Raw genomic sequence first — 21038 nt, 5'->3', positions numbered from 1 at the left:
CACAGAAAATGATTCACCCCTCTTTGAAGCAATGTCGATTGAATATGGCTTCTTTTTTTTTTTTCCACCGATCATCAGAAAAAGACCCTTCAATGTAAAAAGTGAACAGATATAAAATACTATACCCCAAAAATATAAATTCCCAAAGTCTGTATTTAGTAGAGGCATCCTTTGGCAGCAGTGAGTCTGTGTGGATAGGTCTCAGTCAGCTTTGCACATCTGGATGCTGCAGTTTTTTCTTTGCTCCAGCTCTGTCAGGTTGCCACAAATTCTTGATTCGAGTGAGATTTGGACTCCGCGACATTAACTATTCTCTTTTTTTCCCTTTTTTTTAAAAACTGTTCTTGTGTAGCTTATACTGAGGCTCATTGTCTTGCCTTCTTCCAACTAGCAGGTTTCTTGCATCTGTGTCAGTTTTTTCAGTATTTTCCCGTCACAAGGCTTCCAGGAGCTCTTGCAGAACATCATCCCCACAGCACGATGCTGCCACCAGAACGCTAACACTGGGGGTGCTACATTTGGATTATGTGCAGTGTTTGGTCAAAAAAAAAAGCTCAATGTTGGTCTTAGACCCCCCATAAAAGGTGACATGGAGTCTCTCACTCTAATGTCAAACTGTAGGCCAGTGATCCTGTGACTTTTTAGCCATGCTAGTAGTGGGACGTCAGTCAACTCGGTCGGTCCACCACTTTGGTCCAGACTGAAATATCTCAACAACCATTAATTTGGATTGTTATGTAATTTAGATATTAATTCATTAATTAAACCTTAATTACCATCGCTGGTAACGCCTGTGTTTACTCTGTTTAATGTCATGCTGCTGTGGAAAAGGTCTGTTCTAACAACTTCCCCTGACTTTTCCTCTAGAATCACCATGTGGTTTGCATGCGGTTCTGATAGAAATATCTCAACAACTAATGGATGGAAAGTCATGAAATTTAGTGCACACATTCACATCCCCCTCGTGATTAATTCTGATAACTCAGGTGACCTCTGAAGAATTTAAAATATTTGTGCAGCACTTTGGTTTATGACAAAATTGGGGCTAAATTAACAGCTGTACTTTGTGTTTAGTGCTAATTGGCAAATGTTAGAATGCTAACACGCTAAACTAAGATAGTAAATAAATTATATTATATACATAAAAAACATTAAACCTGCTTTACATCAGCATTTTACCATTGTCATTGTGAGCATGTTAGCATGCTGACATGAGGTTTTGCCACAATACTGACCCCCCAAAACCTGCATCTTCCAGACACAGGTGCTCTTATACAACTGAACTTCTTTGACTACGCACAGGTGATCTCCATTTAACTAATGACATGACTCCTGAATGCAGTAGACTGGTTGCACAGAAATAACAGTGACATTGAAAACCGCATGCACAAATAGCACAATAAGACCTCCACTAAGTGGAATGCAGGACTCGTTAATACACCTGTGAGTTTCCTGCTATGACATGCCAAAATGTCGGCTGTGCAACCAGTCTATAGTTAATATTTAAAGGTCCCTGCTTTTGTTCCTTCTCGTCTACTTTCCCACAGTTTAGATTTTCCTATTGACTCTGCTGTTGCTGCTGTGACTGATGGAACAAGGATTAGTTTCTGGCCGGCTTCTCCCACACTCCCTCTTTCCAAGTGACGGGTTGAGAAACTTGAAGGATCTGTGGGCAAAACAATAGAGGCTTTTTCACCGGGCCCAAGCAGCCTCCCTCACAGCAAAGTATTTCAAAACCATGACTCTGAAGATGTCATTTCATAACTGCGTCCCCCCCGCCCCCCCCATCCAGCAGGAAAACAAACCATGCCCCCTCTTTAAAGTCACGTGCAGAGATGATCATTTAACGGCTCACATAGAGTCAGCAAACAGGCCCCCCACCCTGAAAACATCTGTCATTTTGTGACTGATGTGGACAAACAATCATCTTAGTAATTGTACTTTCATGACTCTATACTTGTCACCCATTCACTAAATGCTTGTGTCGCCTCCCCAAACATGTTCGCAAACACTTGGAGACAAACACGCAGGAAAAAATGCTTGGGGGACAAGACCAGACTTGGTTATGTAAATAATTTCGTGTCATCCAAAGTCTCCTCTTGAAATAAAGTCAAGAGAGGAGGTTTGATTGCTGTGTCATTTATCAAGTACAGAATGGGAGGGACAGTTGTGAAGAAACCTCCCTTCCTCTATCAGCACTGTTTTAATGTTTGATTCTTCTGGTAATCAATAGTAACACATCAGTTGTTATCTGGAAGACATGCAGTATTTGCATTAGAGACAAAATCTATGTCTGTGTTCTAAAGGTTAAAAGTACAAGATAAAAACATGTCACTGTTAACCCTTTTCTAACTAGAGCCAAAACCATGTTTAATTTAAACTTGTTTTTTTCATATTTTACCTTTCAGATTCCTCAACTAGGAGACCTGGTTTTACTGGAAAAATATACACAGTTAAATCCACTGTAACAGGATCCCACAGTTAGCATGACACAGAAGTTAAACAAGCACACACACGCATGTAAATTAATTCTGGACCCTCTTTTACAGCCGAAAGCAGAACTAAAGTTCATACTTCACCTTTATGGAAATATATGTGTGTGTGTGTGTGTAATTTAAATATCACGCAGTGTGGGAACCTTGCAAAAGCAGTCATTTTTTCTCTTTATGTAACATGATTTTATTAACATGACTTTTATTTTGACGTCTTTTCCTGCAACTACAAATCTCTTCTTTACATTCAGGAACTTGAATTTCTCAGTTTTTATTCATAGGATTACAGAACATAATTTCACAGGCTCTCACCAACCTTTATTTGAGCCCATATTATTCTTGTAGCACATATATTATAAGGTGGGAGTTAATTGTTCTTTTGCATGTTGGGTAGAAAACAAAGAATCCTGAAAAGTACTGAAACATTGTTAATAAAGTGAGTACAGTGATGGACCTTTACTCACTCTATTAACATTTCAGTCCTCAGACTTTCATCAGGCGAAGTTCATATAAACATCTTCCATATACAAGCTATTGGCACTTTCCGGTATGCTTACAAAAAAAAGGTGTTCAAATACACAGTAAATGCACCAATATAAGCGTAGGTTCACGTCAAAATAAAGGCCCTCTAGTGAGACTAAATACGAATTTTCTCTACAAATCAGTCCCATATTACACAGTGTGATACAGTCTTGGAATAAAGGCCTAAAATCATATATGAACAAGAGAAATGTATCTTAAAGGACCAGCGTGTAGGATTTAGGACCACTTACTGAAACTAAGGTAACTAAGTTTACTAAGGTAACAAAAACACAACAATTCCTAAATTCAGGTGATTAAACACTAATGAAAACATAGATCCTCCTAAATGTTACACACTGGACCTTTTTAAATATTGCTTTGATACAATCTCCACAGATAATTGAGCATCATTAGTTAGACACAGATAATATTTATTGGCTGCATTATACTGTTCAGGTATGTGTCATGTGTTGTTTTGTATGGTGGAATCAGATACACGCACTGCCTGAAGAATTTGATCTGAGAGCTGAAACAAAGCCAGCACTGTTACTTCCTTGTTTCATTATAAGTCATACGTACTTGTTTGTCAGGTGAAGTTAAATCATTCAGATGTTTACACAAGAGTAGACATTTATGTGTAGCAATCGAGCCGTTATGATTATATTCTGCAACCATCAATCCCGAATTTAGCTCTTTTTATATCAAGTATATATTGCAGTTTTCTTTAAATTGTGCTTTTTTTCTGTTCTTCTTTTTTAAACTTTCCTTTAAATAACGGACTCAGAGTCTCAAACAATAATAAATGGAGTGAACTGGAACTGAAGAAAGGACTCAATAATGACATGTTTATTCATAAAACAAGAGAAATATGAAGAAAAAAAAAGTGTGTCATATCTGAAATGACCTTTTGGATGTCCATCCAGTGTGTACTTATCCTTTTTGAGGAAGCATGTTTCTATGCACGGTGAACGGCAGCACCAACATAACAGCCTTAATACTTTTTTTTTTTTAAATATACAGTAAGTGCCGAGAAGAGGTGTGGTTCACAGGAACACTGTCAAAACCCACTATGAAATAGGCATGGATTGAAGACCTATGCATAGAAACATGCTTCCTGCCGCACTGTATGTGAAGACCACCCTGTTGAAGTCTGTCCAGCAGCTCTGTAGGAGACAAACAGCACATCCTCTACAGCAGGGCTGCCCAAGGTGGGGCTTGCGGGCCAAAGTGGGGCCTGTCATAAGGTTTGATTGGGCCTGCCAGATTAGAAATTTTTTTTTTTAAATAATATATATAATATAATAATATATTAAAGTTAATATATTAATATATATATAATATTATGTTTTAAAAGCATTTTAGTTTTTGTGAGGTGAAATTTGATTCTTTAAAAATGTAGGCTTTCCTAATTATTAATTATTTTTCATAATCTCACAGGACACTTTACACAAGTCAATCAATTAAGGGATCTTAACAATACAAAAGGTTTTGGCGTTCCGCACACCATTACGTTTTTAGCTTTGGCCCTCCACAGGGAATAAGTGTGGGCACCTCTGCTCTATAGAATAATAGATAACTCATGTTAGTGTGTGTTGAAACACAGCTTCAGGTCATGTTAGACTGTTAACTGAATCACCTAGAGCTAAAGGTGTGGTGGGTAACTGCACCAGATAGTAATTATTTGGTCTGTTACGTCAATTTAGTTTCTCATTTCTAAAACAAAAGGACACTTCTAATCCATATTTATTTCTCACTTAGAAGTTCTTTGTCCATTAATGAACTTCCTGAATCTGGTGTACTGATTGGTTTAGTTCACACTGATGTAATTTGAGATTCAGGAATTTGATATTATGTTGCATGTTTTGCATTTCGACCAGGATGAAGAGAGGTGTTTTTGCATGTATATTTTGTGCCCAAACCCATTCAAAGTAGGTGGACAGTGTTTCTTTTATTAGGAAATAAAACCACACTACCATCACTATGTGGTTGCTGCTTTTTACTTTCCCCAAGATATCTTTTTCTATGTGTGTAGCATGAGAGAACTGCAAACTTTTTATTTGGTTTTTTGGTTGTATAATGATAAATACATTTTCTTGATTTATTATTTAAAATTGAATATTAATGTTCAAACCATAAAGAAAAGCACACTTCTTAAATATCTTTGTTTAATGATTTATTTGATCTAGGAGATAACATACATAAAGGAGCCTTTAATCTACTTGTTTATCTTAAGGGACTCATGTTCAACAGCAGGGTTGGTATGCAAGCATTACTAGTTCTTATCAGATTTATAAAGTCACATTCAAGTCTCACAGAAACACAAAACAAAGCTGTGTATTACTTGAGTAGCATGGACACTACTTTGGATTTAAATCAGAAGTTCATACATGTTTGGTGGGTAAAATCTTACATATAATAAGCTGTGGCAAAAAGTGGAAATAAAAAGTTGAAGTATTGGTAGCATAAAATGGAAATAAAATGATAAAACCCCCTATAAATGTCACCTATAACTTTCCACCACTGATTTTAAGTGGCTTAAAAGGTAATAAAACAACATCTAAAGTCACTTTTGAGCCCCCAATAAATCCATACAGCAATCACCAGTTTCCTAAATGCCCACAATTTACCTTTTCTGCTGGGATACAACCCCACCCTCTTACCTGTGGATCACACAGGTGGGAGAGCTTTAAAACACAAACTGGGTGGACGTCCCTGAAGGCGTCCTCTGATTGGATAACGGTGACGTTTGGATGGGAGGTGGAAGATTATAAATGGAGCGATGTCCGCAGGCAGGAAAAAAAAAGCAGTTTGATCCCATTTATAACGGACTGAGTCCTCACAAAGCGGGCAGCTTCTCCATAAAGTCGAGTTTTGTAAGCTCATTCCTCTCCTTCCAAGATGAACAGAATTATTCTCCAGCTTTTTGCAGTCGGATTCTGCTTTGCAATCGGTGAGAAACTCCTCTAAATAATGATTTATTTGTTTAAAATGCTGTAAAGATTTCTCCTAATTTTAAAGCGGATTACTTGTTACTGGCCTCTAAAACATAAGTGGTGTAATATCTGACTCATGTTTAGAAATGAATGTTTAAAATGTGTTCCTCACTAAATCTAAGTTTTTCTAAATGGAGTTTGGCGTGTCTGTGTTTTCTTGAGGCTTAAAAATGTCCTAGAAATATCATAGTAGCGTTGCTGTGTTCAGGTTGACATTTCCTTCTTGCAGGTTTTAGATGATTAGATTGTGTTACATTTCTACATTTTGCTTCTTCATGGAGGTTTTTTTAAAAAATATATATTTTCCATGATCTAATTTGGAAAATTAGAGAAAAAGGACTCAACTTTGTTCCCTCGAGTACAAACTGTAATATTGTACTTTGTTTGGGTGGGATTTGGTTAGTGTTGTGTATTTTCAGGTTCACAGTGTGTGCTCAGTGTTGAAGTGTCCAGAGCTTGGGGCTGTTTGACTGGGTGTGTTCACACTTCAGCACAGTTGTGATAATTTAGGCACCAGTCAAAAAAAAAAAAAAAATAAATTCAGATTACTTTTCGATTAACTAGCCCATAGTCCTGTGTTTTGGTTACTGGATAAAACTCATTTGACTGTTTCAGATAATTACTCTATCCAAACATCTAGTATGTCCTTCATTTTCATCTGAATGAGCTCATTTACTTATCCCAAAGGACTCAGGACAGATGAAATAGTTAGCTTAAAGTAAGCAAATACAAAAAATGCAGAAGTTGCAAACATAATAGACAAATAGTTGAAATAGTTGAATTAACAGTTGAAATAGTTTGCTAACGTTAAAAGTAACTAATTAACAGTCGAAATAGTTAGCTAAAAGTAAGCGAATACAAAAATGCGGACAAAGTAAACGTAATACACAAATAGTTGAAATGGTTAGCTAAAAGTAATGAATAAACAGTTGAAGGACTCAGCTAATGGATGAATAGTTGGCTAACGTTGGGTTAAAAGTATTGAATTAACAGCAGAAATAGTTAGCTAACATAAAGTAACTAAGTAACAGTTGAAATAGTTATGTAAAAGTACGAACAGTTGAAATTGTGCTACTGTTTTTTTATCATTTGATTAATCACTTACTCAGTTTTTAAGCATAAATTTAGACATTATATCAGCTGTGAGAATTTGCTGATTTCTCTACATATTTTTGGATAACACAAGAAATTTGAAGACGCTGTCGTGGGAATTTAAAACTCTCTACTTACTGGAGCAAATGATGTACAGATTATTTGCTAATGACTTCTGGATTGTAAGACTGAACAGAACACAGGATGAGTTGTTACTTCCCACCAGGTGAAACAAAGTAGCTGCAGAGTTTGTGCTGTGGTTATTCGATGTGCACATCCCAGGGCTTTACTCTAAAGCCGTTATTACAGGTTGGGGTGAGGCAGCCTGTTTGTGGTACGAGGCTGTACCTTCTTTTTTGGTTTTTTTTTTTCCAGGCCTTATTAAATGACTGAATCATGTTCCAACCTGCAAGCCCTTTGCATGAGAAATTCCTCACCCTGAAACAGTTGAGGCTTTGCCCAAGGTCTCAAATTCCTCTTCAACAGTGGGTCCACAGACCAAGACGCACCATAAGGACCATTTGTTCCTCTACTATTGTCTTTTGAGGCCATTGTAGTCCGTTTTTGTCTCGGGATCCCCTCTTTACTGTTGTTGCTGGCTCCTGTTTCAAGCCACACCCTAACTAGGGGGAACTGTATTCCTATCCTGGTTTAGCTTTTTATCCTCTCAGGTGACTGCGAGACATTTACTTTAAATAGTTGTTTGTGACACGATTCACAAATGCAGATAATTACATACCGAGATTTCACATCTCCCGTCTGTCTGTCTGTCTGTCTGTCTGTCTGTCTGTCTGTCTGTCTGTCTGTCTACTCTGGGGAAAAGTTGATGATTTCAGATAGCGGTCTGGTTGGTTTTTGAAGTCAACATCTTACAGGCTACTGAGAGAACCAGCTGCCAGAAAAATAGACAAAAATACACACCTCTGTAATCCAGATGTCTGTAAATTTCTTAAGCTGGGAGGAGAAAGTCTAGAGAGGCTGTGGAAGATAAGATATGGACGTCATGTTGTAATGTGTACTCTGCATTTTTGAATTAACCTATTGCGTTTTCTTTTAAAAAAAACAACAAATAATGTAATCATTGTAATAAAAGCATTGGCTGTCTGTGCTTGTTTTAAACCTTTGGTTCCCAACATGTGGTGTTGGGACCCCCACTAGGGGTCGCCAAAGCTTCAGGGAGGGGTCATAAGGCCTTTTTGATTTTAAGGCGTCTTTAGAAAACTAAATGAAAATATACACAGAGTAGGCCTAAATTGTTAAATAGAACATATAACATAGCATCAGGGACAAGAAAGCACTAAATTTGCCCAAAAGATTATAATAAAAAGACAGAACTGTATAAAAAGTTCCCTAAACAGGAAATCATTTTCTTAAAATTCATCCTTTCCGTTACTGCAGTATTTGGGTTCATTGTACAGTTTTGAATATAATATGAAATATCCACAAAATATGTCACTTTGTCAGGAGTCATCAGTTTCCTAAACAATAGAAAAAGGGGGAAAAGTTAGTTCTTCTTCTCAAACATGCTTTTAGTTGTCTTTTTATTAGAAGGGGATAAAAATGATCTCTCTGGCTACTCCTCCCATCCTTTTAAGGATAAGATTTGGATGCCATTATATCCAAATGCAAACCGAGAGTATTTATACAACACAGCAGACCCGCCCGGGTGCATTTATCTTCACCTTTTGAGAGGTTGTACGCTCTGCTTGGCCAGTGTTTGCATGTTTACCCTCCATCAGACTTTTCCATGGACTTGTTTTTCATATTAATCTTACGACATGGCGTCTTAATTTAACTTTCCGTGCACAGTGTTGGGTTTGGTGTTGTAGCACATGAATCACACAGGGAGTTTTATATCGGCTTGTGTTATTCACTGTTTTCTTCCCAGTTCATAGGACCGAAACATGTGACCTTGCTGTGGTAATGTTGACACTAGAGACAACGCACATTTCAACACTCCTATCTAACATAGATGCCCTCGGGTGGAAATCTCGGGTACTGACTTCTCCCAAAGCCCTGATTAGAGGGGGAGATACCTCAAACGGGACACATGCCACCACATCAGATTCCTCTGTAATTGCTTTTCTTGTTTTTCTTTGGTGTTGCATTAGTCTTATACAGAGTCAACCATTGATACATTCTGTTTTTTGTCTCCCTCTTTGTTTTGGGCTCCTTAATAAGCTGATGCACCATGATCTGCAGTGTCAGAGACAGACCAGTAGAGGACAGTATAGGACTGACTCCACACATTGAGAGGGTGATTTAGTAAAGTGCCACGCCTCGGAGCTCAAACAGGTTCCTTGCTTTCCAAATAGATTTATTACAGTTGTATTAATTTGAATTACTTGTGTTATTTATACATATTTAAGCCTGTAAATCCTTTTTGAATTAGTTCAGATACACCCAGCAGTCCTACAAAGCCACAACCCACTTGAACTTATCCAACACAATTTGATTTTAGGTACATTTTCCACTCTCATTCCCCTCTGCTTGTTCAGGTATTATGTATTGTCGGTTTTTTATTAATAAGTAAAATAGTAAACCTAAAAAAGCAGAATATGAAAAGTAGAACTGTAGATGAACTCTTTTAAACTTGAGTTTCTGTAGTTGCTGCTCTCTGCCTTACATACTGTAGTGTAGTGAATTCTGAGCTACATGTGCTTTACATAATTTATTTTTTACTACTTTGCACTTCTAGTTCAACTACATGTTAGCGATAATTGTTGTAATATTCACTCCACTACATTTATTTGACAGCTGTCATTACTTACAGCTTTGCAAGTTAAGATTTTATATATAAAATGTTAATCTTATAAATTATTACACATTATTATTGAACCACCAATACAAAACTACTATAAAACAATGTCTAAATGGTATATAGATTTTTTAAAATTTTTTTTTGGGGGGGTTTTTTTTTTTTATAAAAATAAAAATTTTTTTTTTTTTTTTACAAAAAAAATTTTTTTTTTTTTTTTTTTTTTTTTTTTTTTTAATTAAAGGGTTTTTTTTTTTTTGGGTTGTTTTTTTATAAGGGGGGGGGGGGAAGGGGGGAAAAAAATTGGGGCCGGGGGGCTTTTTTTCCCCCCCCTCCTTTCTCCCTCCGGGGTTTAAAAAGAAGTAAACATTATTATATAATCCAGCCTGCAGGATTATTATTGTTTCAAATAAAATTTTCTAGTTGTTTCATTTAAACTACTAACTTGATATACAATCAAAATAAAAACACACTTCTGTTTTTAAGAAGTTTGTTGGGTGCAAAATAATGACAATAATTGGTTGATAAGAAATGAGGAAGAAGGTTTCAGGCCTTTATTTGTTGTTTGGCTGCGAACAACAAAGATGATGTAAAAAATATAAAATTGTGTAGAAATATTGGAAATATTTTCATAATATTGCTCTTTCTTGTGCTTGAAGTGGCCCTACTATGAGATGACGACACAGTTTGAAACGCCTGTTTTAAGACATTTCTCAGGACTTCAACAAGTCGTCCTCATTCAAAAAAAAAGCTTTGGCTGCTTTATTTTTTTCTTTCAGGCGAGTGTCTCACTCATGTACCTGTGAGGAGGCTGTTTATGGTTGTGAGAGCTAAATGACGTAAGAGCAAACTGCGTGAGAGGGAACATTTTTTTTCATTTTGTACGTAGTGTGTAGAAGGACGTGTTTTGAAGTGCACCAACGATAAACACTTCACCTCCACTCAAGCATCTGTTTCGTAATTAGCCTTTCAAGTACAGCTCACATGCCAATGTCCTCTGGTCTGCCTATTGTGTCTTGTTGTTTCTCGCTGAACATCGTACCCAGAGCCCGTTCTCACTGGAATGTGCTGTTGTGTAGAAAATCTGTTGCAATCAACGGGAGGTGAAGACACAACCAGTTACAGGTTGAGACACTTCTGCTGCAGTGAACAAACAGTCTGCTGTAATTGAACATAATTGGCTTCTTTTTTTTTTTCTTAATTAGCTTTATTGTTCCCATGTGACCTCGCCTCAGACGCCCCTCGACAATTTATATTTCTGCTGTTGTGTGCGTGTGCGTGTGTGATGGATGAGATGACTCAATAGGTAGGAGGATCTGGTTAGACTGGATTTCAGATGCCTCCCAGACAGCAGCAGGGAAAAGGTGATGTGCGTAACATGTCAGTCAGCATTGCAGAGCGGTGAGGTATTGCTAGGTGTGGCAACACTTAGGTCACATGATGCCTGAATTGGCAGTGATTTACCTTGTCTAATTGTTCAATTGTGTGCAGAGAATTGACTTTATTTTTGTACACATATTTAAAATTTATATTTTGCTATTTTAGTACACAGGATTGTAAAAGCAAGTCAGTCAGATATTTGTAGATACTTTTTCTGGAGGTTTGTTGTCAGATGAGACATTTTGTGCTTCCCAGATGAGGAAATTTTTGTTTTACACCAGAGAACATTTTAATTATATGTGTGAGATTATATATTAGTGAGAGCAATAAGAGAGGACATGAGGATTGTCCAAAGTGTTTAAATTGTTGAGTCTGCTTGAACTCGGGTGTAACCGAAACCAGCGTGACAGGGTGTGGTGTCTTTAGGTACAAAGGTGTGGGTGTGTTCAGTTTATCCCAACATATTGTAATTGAAGTCCCACAGGATTGTATGGCTTTTATTTTATAACCTGCTGACACATTTTGTTTGTTTTGTCAGCATTTTTGTCAGCATTTCTTCATTTCTTTCCTGTTTGTGGTGGAGTTGAAGTGACCTTTGGTCGTCTTTCCCAGTATGAACAAATTAGTAAATGGTAAAGTATAACCAAAGATATCAATATAGTGCATGTGATTTGTGTGACGTAATGGGCAGTGTTGTCCCACAACATAATGCACACCTAAAATGGAGGAGCTACTCAACTAGAAAAAGTGGTGAATGGTAGATGAGTCAGCTCTCCAAACATCTCAACAATACAGCAGTAAATCTTTCTCCAAGCCAAATACTGGAGTTAAATATTTAACCTACTTGAGTAATTGCTTTTATATATCGATGATATGAGCTGATTCTTACCTCACATTAACCTTGTGAGACTGTTCACTATTCTTGAGAAAAAGCACATTGTTCTTCTTACAAATATTATATTCTCAGCTTGCTGTCTTCCCATCGTTGTCCCAGATAAGAAATATTTGGAAGTTAAACAGGAAAGATGGAGGAAACTGAATGGGAGGAAAGGAAATAAGCATGCTAAATTTGAAATTTTAAAAGATCTTGAGTTTTTAAATTAACTACATTATAGTCTTACCCTTTAGTTATTTTGTTGTTCAGCTTACAGAGACACTGGTTCAAATTTTCAGTATGATGCATTATAAGCAACATAAATACATTTTATTTTAGTTGGGATTCATCACTCAGCCCGCGTTAAAGGACCAGTGTGTAGGATTTAGTGGCATCTAGCGGTGTAGATTGCAAACTCACTCGCTTCACCCATTCCAAGCGCAAGGGAGAAACTACAATAGTCGTGAAACATGCAAAAAAAAAACACGAATCTAGAGCCAGTTTTTGGTTTGTCCATTCTGGGCTACTGTAGAAAAAGGGCGGTTCAACATGGTGGCATATTCTTATATTCAGGTGATTATACGCTAATGAAAACAGACCTATGAATAATATATTCCATTTCTGCCAATAGATCCCCTTAAATGTTACACACTGGACCTTTTTTTAATGAATGCACTGTGACACCACAAAGAAAAACACAGTAAGGTCAAATACAACAAAAATCAGAGGCTTTACTGAAACTCTGAAAAAGTGAAAGTTTAAAACTTTTAGAAACTTCGTGTAAGACTAATGAAAGCAACAAGAAGAAAATGGAACTTTCCAGACATGTTTGTTTGTGTGCGTATAATGACTCCAATGTGTACTTTCCGTAACAACTCTGGTCATGGGGCACTGAGTCTGAAACAGGAGTGACAGGTTTCCAACAATGGCTTGGCAATTGACAGTAGCTGCTGAGTATCTCCTCCCAGATCTGTGTCACACACAGTTTCTGTCTCACAATTTGGCAGGATGTCTTTCAGGCTTGGCAACACACGGCATTGAATTGTCTTAAATCTGTAAAAACAACAACCAGTATTTTTACGTACAGATGGCTGCTTAAGTAGCAGTGACATTTATACTGTTTTTTTTCTGTCACCTCAGCTGACTCAGGGCAGAGGTTTTGAGCTTCAGCGTGACTTCATGAATGTCTGCTGCACCTAGGCCTCACCAGGCAATCACAACACTGTTGAATTAGCATTTCCAGCAACAGTCATTTTATCTCCAGTAACCCTCTCAAGCCACAGCCCCCACTAGGTTGCTGTTTACATTCAACCGGACGCAAATGCAAACGATGCACTGCAGAATTATTTCCTGTATATAAATAACTATATATTGTTTTATTTTATTCTATTTTGTTTATCTTTTGTGTCCTTACCTTTTTTCTGTGTGTAGCATGAAGGAAAAACACTAAACATCGGCTCTTACTCTCCCATAAGGCAACTAAATGACGTCTCTTTGTTAAAAACTCAATTGCTGGTAAAAGCCTATAGAGCTATCCCAATTACAGACTAGTAATTTTAACCAGGTCTGCTGTTGATGGACACAATCAGACGCACAAACGGAGCAGCTATTCACAGCTCCAATAAAACAAAATGTGGATGGTGGAGAGAAAGTTCCAGGAAGACCTGAAAAAGATCTCGCTCTTTGATGGAAGCATCATATCAAAACTTCTGTATGCACATCTGCAACTCATAAATCACCTGCCGTCAGCACCTGTATCTTAAATCACAACTGCTTCAAATTCCACCTAAATGAAGTTAGACAAATATATTATCAACGATCCACTATTACAGCTGATCAACCCACACTACAATTCATCAGTCCACCATATAGTACACCAAAGTACACTGATTGTACTTCAAAAACATCAGCCTCTACTATGAATTTCGTATACAGTGCATACTGTATACAATGAGTATGTCCTCAGTTTTTAAACATACACTCTATGGTCAAAATTGAAGCCCAAGCAGAGATAACTCAGATTTTTACAACAAGCACCTCCAGCACCATGAAAGACAGCTGTTTACACAGGCTCTGGTGCTCTCCATTGCAGGCAAACAGACCTTTTTTAGGTGTGAAATCGATGGAGGTCCTCATTTTTTAAATGTAGTCGTGTTTATTGCCTATTTGATATCCATGATTTTTATTTATTACATTTTATTTCCTGCTCACCTTTTTGTAATTCCTCATGTGCTGCGTATTTATGTGCTGCTCTCACTTTGTTCACACTTTGTTCACACTGCGTACGTTGCACATATGTTGCAATCTACAGGTGAGCTCATTCTCTGAGCTGGAAGTGAAAACCCCTTAGCTGACAAACACCCTTGTTCAGAGTTAATGACCTCCTTTTTAGACCTGTTATCATTGAAGCAAGCTTTTGTCAACATATCTTGACTCTAAAGCAACTTCAGAGTTCCCATACCAATAGTCTGCAGTCGTTTTTCTGTCTGGAGACTAATCGCAGCTTTTAAATGAAACTCGTAAAAGGGCTCAGATTCTATTTTAAATAGGTCAAAATGTGTAATTTGTCTGAGGGCTTTACATGTTTCTACACATACAAGGCCCTATATCCTTAGACCTTTTTATTTGTATAAACAAAAACTCCACAATGAAACTTTAATTGGTGAAACAATTATTGACTAATCAACAGAACAAAAAACTAATGGGTGGGAAAAATAGGAGAAACCTCATGAAAACAAACTTAGGAGGGATAGAAATCAGATTGGTGTCAAAGAGTAGAGATGGCAGCAGTATAATTACAATATCAAATAAATGAAGTGCACAATATAATTCTAAGTGAATATTAAGGGTTTATAAGTTAAACAATTGAAAGCAAAGCATGTTTTGAGTTGAGGCTGAATCAGATAAGACAACACTCATGTGCTACCAAGAGCTTGTATGACCTCGACCAATAAACCCCTGTGTTCAAAGGTTGAAGGTCAAAATTGTCTCGTCCATGATAACTGACTTTGACATTTAAAAAGGGTCCCACTTGGTTGACTCTAATGACACAAACTGCATCGTCTGAGTGGACGGTAAACACCGAAACGGTCTTAGTTATCAGCGAAGGCCTCCATTTCAGACAAACATGAAAAGATGTTTATTGTGTACGTAACCTCCTAATTATAGCCTGTTGCAAACTCATTTAAACTAATTCTACTCTTCTTCCTCTTTCCTTGTTTCCATTCCTCTCTATCCCCGTCCCCATTTCTCCCTCTGATACCAGGCCAGGCCCTGCAGTGCTATGAGTGCAAAATTGGCTTCTGGAACTTGTGCCTAACCACTAAAACCACATGCAAAAGTGGAGAACAGTGCTTCAGTGGTGTCGGGAAAGCAGGTAAGGAGCCCGGGGGCCAAAAATCTCATCGGATGACATTCTCACAAAGTTGTCATCAGTTCTCACATGACACCTCACCACTTACATTCTCAAATATCTCTGTAACAGCAACAGGCGACAACTTGGCGCTAATGAAAGCTTTTTTTACATTTTTTTTATCAACGGTTCAATCCGATCCAAGTAATTTAATATAGATATATCGATACCGAGTCACGATCCAAAAACTTTGTTTTGGTGGCACACTGCACTCTTCAAGTACATTTAAAGTTACCAAAATCAATCCTATGCTTTACAATTGAGAAGCTCTGCATTGCGTTAATGGACAGTTTATTTTATAAAATGTATAAAATACCAAACTGTGATCTGTTTGGTCTTGTTGCTGTCTGAAGGGAGTTTCTCTCTCTAGTGTTTGGTGCTTTGGTGCTTTGGTGCAGCCTTTGCCTGAGTTACCTGAATGAACTGTTCGTATTCTTCGAGTGTTATCTCTGCCCTTTCTACATCTTTTGAGTGGATTTAATTAATTACTCTTATTGGCTTTTTGTCCACAGGACTTTGTTGCACATGCAGTGGCGTGTTGAGTGTGATTGTATCAGCTCTCTACTGCTATTCTCCTCCGAGCAGGAGCAGCCCCGCCCGCAGTGAAACTCAACAACGGGTGGTGCTGCTCCTGCTCTCTCTCACAGAGACACACACACACACACACACACACACACACACACACACACACACACACACACACACAGAGTTGACAATGGCTGCACTTTACATGAAAGCTTTGTTAGTAAAAAAAAAAGATCCGATCAGATCATAAAGCTCAACATAGCCGATACCGATCAGTTTAAGAAATGCCTTCATCAGTGCCGATGCGGATCGTTGACGAAGGTTTTTCTAGAATGATTACTTGATTATTCAACTGGGGGCAGTGATTCAAACCAGTGATTCCCAACCAAATTGATAATTAATCCATTAGACTATGACTGTAATTAATTAACTTTAGTATAAAGTAGTATTTGTAGATGTGTGAATGCCACTGCTCCTCATGATGGGTATGATTAATAAGGAAGATTCATTAATATCAGTTGCAGCTCTATCAGGTGTTGGAGATCACAGATCTGCCTCTTACCATTCTGAGATATTTATTCAAGTGTTTTTGAAATGGTGATTGTGATCGCTAATGTCTGTCTTCAGTCACTATAGAAAACTACAGGCTTGTTCAGTCTCTTTTTTTTTTTTTACTTGTTTGCATCAGATCATTCTTCCGATCTGACAGCTTAGGTAGCACATAAAACATAAATTCATAATATCTTCATGGCCTATTTACAGAATAGATATTAAGATTTGGGAGGCTAATGCACAGTGACTATATTATACTGTTGCATGAACTTAAAATAACAAGAAAAATACCGGTTTTTGTTGAATTTAGCTTAAAAAACACATTTTTTACATCAAAGCGAAACATTTGCCGTTAATTTTTAGTTTTTGTTGTGTTTTGTCCTTCCATTCCAGACAGCCATCGGTTTTCTTTCATTTCAGCGATAATATAACTTCATATAGCGCAACAAGTTTTATATCCAATGGAAATGAATGGAAACCAATTAGATTTTTAAGAGTAATCATTTGATGTTTCTAACAAACTGCAAATTCGTAAAAAGCATAAATATTGCTCAAGCATTAGCACACACACGTATGCTAAAGCGGTGCTGCAACCCCCCCTAGATATGGTAGGTATGCATCCACTGACTCAGACTCTGACCGTTATTGTGTGTGTTTGCTGTCGCTCCACAGCCGGCTTCGTGGACATCAAGACGAAGGGCTGTCTGGCAGTGGCCGATTGCAACCAGACCAAAGAGGTGAACTTCCCCACCAGCGGCTCCAACACAACCGTTTACTCCATGACCAAGACGTGCTGCAACAACGACCTGTGTAACGCTGCGCCTGGACTGCCTGGCACCTCCGGGCTGAGCCTTGCCCTCGCCACCATCGCAGCTCTGTTTGTGGCCAACATGGTTTGATCGAAAATAAAGTGAATGCATAAATGCATAAAACACAAACACATGGGTCTTGTGTTTTCTATCCTAGAAGTGTAATACACACACTGATATAAACACTTACAGTGTTTAACACTTTAAGTGATCTAAACACTTGAACTGTTTATATCAGTTAAATTTAAATTCTCTTTTCTTTTTTTTTCTTTTTAGACTCATCAGTAACCTGTCCCAGTTCTCATTTCATTATAAACGATATTAAAATGTTAGTTGACTGACCATTTAAATTGTAAAACAAGTGTGTACCACTGACATTAAAGATGATTAAAGAAGTCCACCACAACTAAAGTGCCCTGCAATTAACTTTCTCCACTTGAATGAGCAGTATAACATTTAGGCACAGGTCCATGGGTGCCAGGAGGCGAATTACATGTTAGGCATTTCACTGTGTGATTTTAAATTGTTTTTGTAGGTTGACTTGTGGGAATAAAGGAACTGTCCAACATTTTGTGAAATACTTATTTGCTTTTTTTTTGCCCAGAGTTTGATTTAAAAAAAGATCAATACCACTTTCATATCTGTCCGTTAAATCCTAAGCTTCAACCAGTAGCCTCTTAGCTTAGCATAAAGACTGGAAACAAGGGGAAACAGCTAACCCTGCTCTGTCGAAACAAATATGCCTACAAGCGCCTCTAAAGCTCACTAATTAGTTGTTCTAGTTTGTTTTGTCCTTAGGTGTAAAACAAGTTGATTTCACAACTCAATTAGTGAGCTTTAAAGGTGTTAGTGAGTGTATTCTTTTACCATTGGACAGAGCCGGGTCATCTGTTTCCCTCTGTTTCCAGTCTTAATGCTAAGCTAAGCTAACCGTCTCCTGGCAGTAGCTTCGTGTTTGCCGTACACACATAAAAGTGGTATCGTTCTTCCCATCTAGCTCTATGCAAGAAGGGGAACAAGTATATTTCTCAAACTATTCCTTTAATTTATTGCCTTTGACCCGCTGTATTGTCTGATTTAGAGTTATAAAAATGCCAATATATATATATAGATTTCAAAGCTTCTGTTTCATTTATTGCCGTTTGCTTTGTGTTCACTTTATTAAAGTGTAGCTAACATAATTGTCTCTTGGCTTATGTCTGGTACTGTCTGTGAAAACATTTCTTATTTTGCTGGTTTTCTTTTTTTTTCTTCTCCTTTTACAGATATAGCTCAATCAATTCTGTGTGTAATCTGTTTTATTTTTTATATTTGAGTCAAATGTACACTGCACATCACTTATAAACCGTGGGGGTAAAAGCTTTAGTTTATCTTGCTAGTTTTGAATGTATATAATATATATATCTATCTAAATAGATATATATATATTATATGTGGAGAATGTGATATTATCGCAGATATTAAAAAATAATTGACATTGCAGCGATTGAAAATTTGTCATCTTAAGATCTCCTCTAATTAAATCAATAAATATGAGTTAGACATTCCTGGCATTATTTACCAAAAGTATATGTGTAGGCCTGTCTGAATGTTTTTTGTAAAATTGGATATGTAAACAATTCGAAGAATGCAATAAAATCCAAACTGGGTGAAAACAAACTTCCCTCTGTGTGGTGTTACTCATAAGATTTGGTGTCCTCTTTCTCAATGTCTGTTAGCTTGTTGCCACCCTGCAGGACCGACTGGTTCTTCAGGTTTGTGTCCAACAGTAAATACTGTATGCTACCTCCGGTATGCGAGCGCTGCCCTGATTTTGGCACCGAACTGAAATTTTTGTTGTATGAGAAAATTGCCCATCTACAAGCATAAAACATCAGTAAATAATACTAAATAAAGTGAGATTTGTGTGTAAGTGTACTCTGGTCTTTGTGATCTGGAGGCTTTGATGATGTAATTATGTTTACAGATACTCATTCAATTCAATTCAATTCAATTTTATTTGTATAGCCCCAATTCATAACAGAAATTATCTTAGGACACTTTTCAAATAGAGCAGGTCTAGACCGAACTCTTTATAACATTTACAGAGACCCAACAGTACCACCATGAGCAAGCACTTGGCGACAAGGGCAAGGAAAAACTGCCTGTTAAAAGGCAGAAACCTAGGACAGATCCTTTGGCTCTTGGTGGGTGGTCGTCTGTCTCGACCAGTTATGAGCACCTCTACCTCTACTCATGAGAAAACTGTTTTAATTATAAACCAACGTCTTTAGTTTTATAACACAAATTGATGCCAAATCAACTTGTCAACTGATTGCTGATGGTTGAACGTCAGAAATGAATCCCTTTTCAAGCTAAAACAGCAAATATTCTCTGGTTTCGGCCTCTGAAACTGGAACTGTTTTTCTGTGTCATATATGACAATAAACTCAATATTTGTTGGTCAAATGAAACAATCACTATGAATGTATTAGCCCTGGGTTGTATCATTTTTGGACACAACAATGAAGATTAAATTAAATTTAAAATACACTATAATTTATAAATCTAATTTTAAAATTAAATCTGTGATTCATGCAAATTATTCTTAAAATTGAAGACAGGTTTCTCAATTCAGTCTTCTTCAGTGCAACGTCAGTCATCCCTGACATTCCTTCACTCTCAGTGACTCTTCCCCCGAAGCAGAAATGAAAACAATAGGCTTGAAACCCCCCTCTTTTGTCCCCTCCCATCACTTCTGTGAGTATAAATCTGGGGCCAATCTTCAGTCTGTACTACACAGAGCATCAGATCCCCTGAGTGGAAGGATTTTTTTTTGTCATCAAGCCAAAACCAAGAACCAACACAACAAGATGGGAAGGATCGTACTCGCAGTCGTTGCAGTTATTGCATCTTTCATGCTGGGTAAGAATAAACAAAATGATTACAGATTTATTAAGTATGGATAAGAAACTTTCTGGCAGTGGTTGACCTGATTAAGATATTGTGGAAATGTTATGTTTAGTTTTAGAGATTTTATTGACAAAAAATATGTGTATGTGCAATTTAAAGTCTCCTGTTTAAGAAATGAAGAAGGCAGGTGTGTAGAGTAATTTGTTTTGGTGAATGTGGTGTTAAAAGTAATAGAAACTGAGTCTCTGAGAAAGACTTTCTAAAGGTTTCAGTTCAAATAAAAGATTTTTTAAAAAACTTTCTTGTGTATTTCCAGAAACAATTACTTTAAAAGTGGAAATTATTTCTTTAGATTACCCAGATTGTTTCTATAAAGACACTGTTTATTTAATCATAAGTCGATGCTTTGAACACCACAACTGAAATTCCATTCACATCCACTGAAATAGGGCAACAATCTTAGAGGCAAATCTAACAAGTTGAGCAAGTGAAACAAATACAATGTACAATACAGTATGTTTTCACTGTCATTTGGGTGAATTGAGGTTAAAAGGAGCTAAAAACCAACTTTAAGTCCCCATTCACCATTCATTAGCATCCATTCACACCTGATCATTTCCCTTACAATGAGGATTCGAATCAAACAGATCGTTGAAACTGGCATGATGTTTCTTGTGATGATTTAGTTTGAGTGTTAATCTAACCCGGGCGGGTTTTAATGACGTTTGTTTGCATCA

General features: G+C 37.3%; 1 protein-coding gene across 1 annotated transcript; it reads left to right on the top strand.

Annotated features, from left to right (window-relative positions):
- Window positions 1-5797: 5797 nt before the first annotated feature.
- Window positions 5798-19068, top strand: spaca4l (sperm acrosome associated 4 like). Its single transcript, XM_051391632.1, has 3 exons — window positions 5798-5964; window positions 15377-15487; window positions 17273-19068. Exons 1-3 carry the CDS (start codon window positions 5913-5915, stop codon window positions 17497-17499), a joined length of 390 nt encoding a protein of 129 aa, XP_051247592.1. The 5' UTR covers window positions 5798-5912; the 3' UTR covers window positions 17500-19068.
- The last annotated feature ends 1970 nt before the right edge of the window (window positions 19069-21038 follow it).

This window comes from Dicentrarchus labrax, unplaced genomic scaffold, assembly GCF_905237075.1.
Source record: "Dicentrarchus labrax unplaced genomic scaffold, dlabrax2021, whole genome shotgun sequence".
NCBI classification, from domain to species: domain Eukaryota; kingdom Metazoa; phylum Chordata; class Actinopteri; family Moronidae; genus Dicentrarchus; species Dicentrarchus labrax.
The sequence above is the reverse complement of the archived record's forward strand: the minus strand, read 5'-3'. Positions and strand labels throughout refer to the sequence as shown.

What these genes read in the sequence shown, in the direction of transcription:
- spaca4l (XM_051391632.1), top strand. Translation starts at nt 5,913, where the DNA reads ATGAACAGAATTATTCTCCAGCTTTTTGCAGTCGGATTCTGCTTTGCA. An exon ending in CGGATTCTGCTTTGCAATCG is followed by an intron (nt 5,965 to 15,376) that starts GTGAGAAACTCC and finishes CTCTGATACCAG; the next exon opens with GCCAGGCCCTGCAGTGCTAT. An exon ending in CAGTGGTGTCGGGAAAGCAG is followed by an intron (nt 15,488 to 17,272) that starts GTAAGGAGCCCG and finishes GTCGCTCCACAG; the next exon opens with CCGGCTTCGTGGACATCAAG.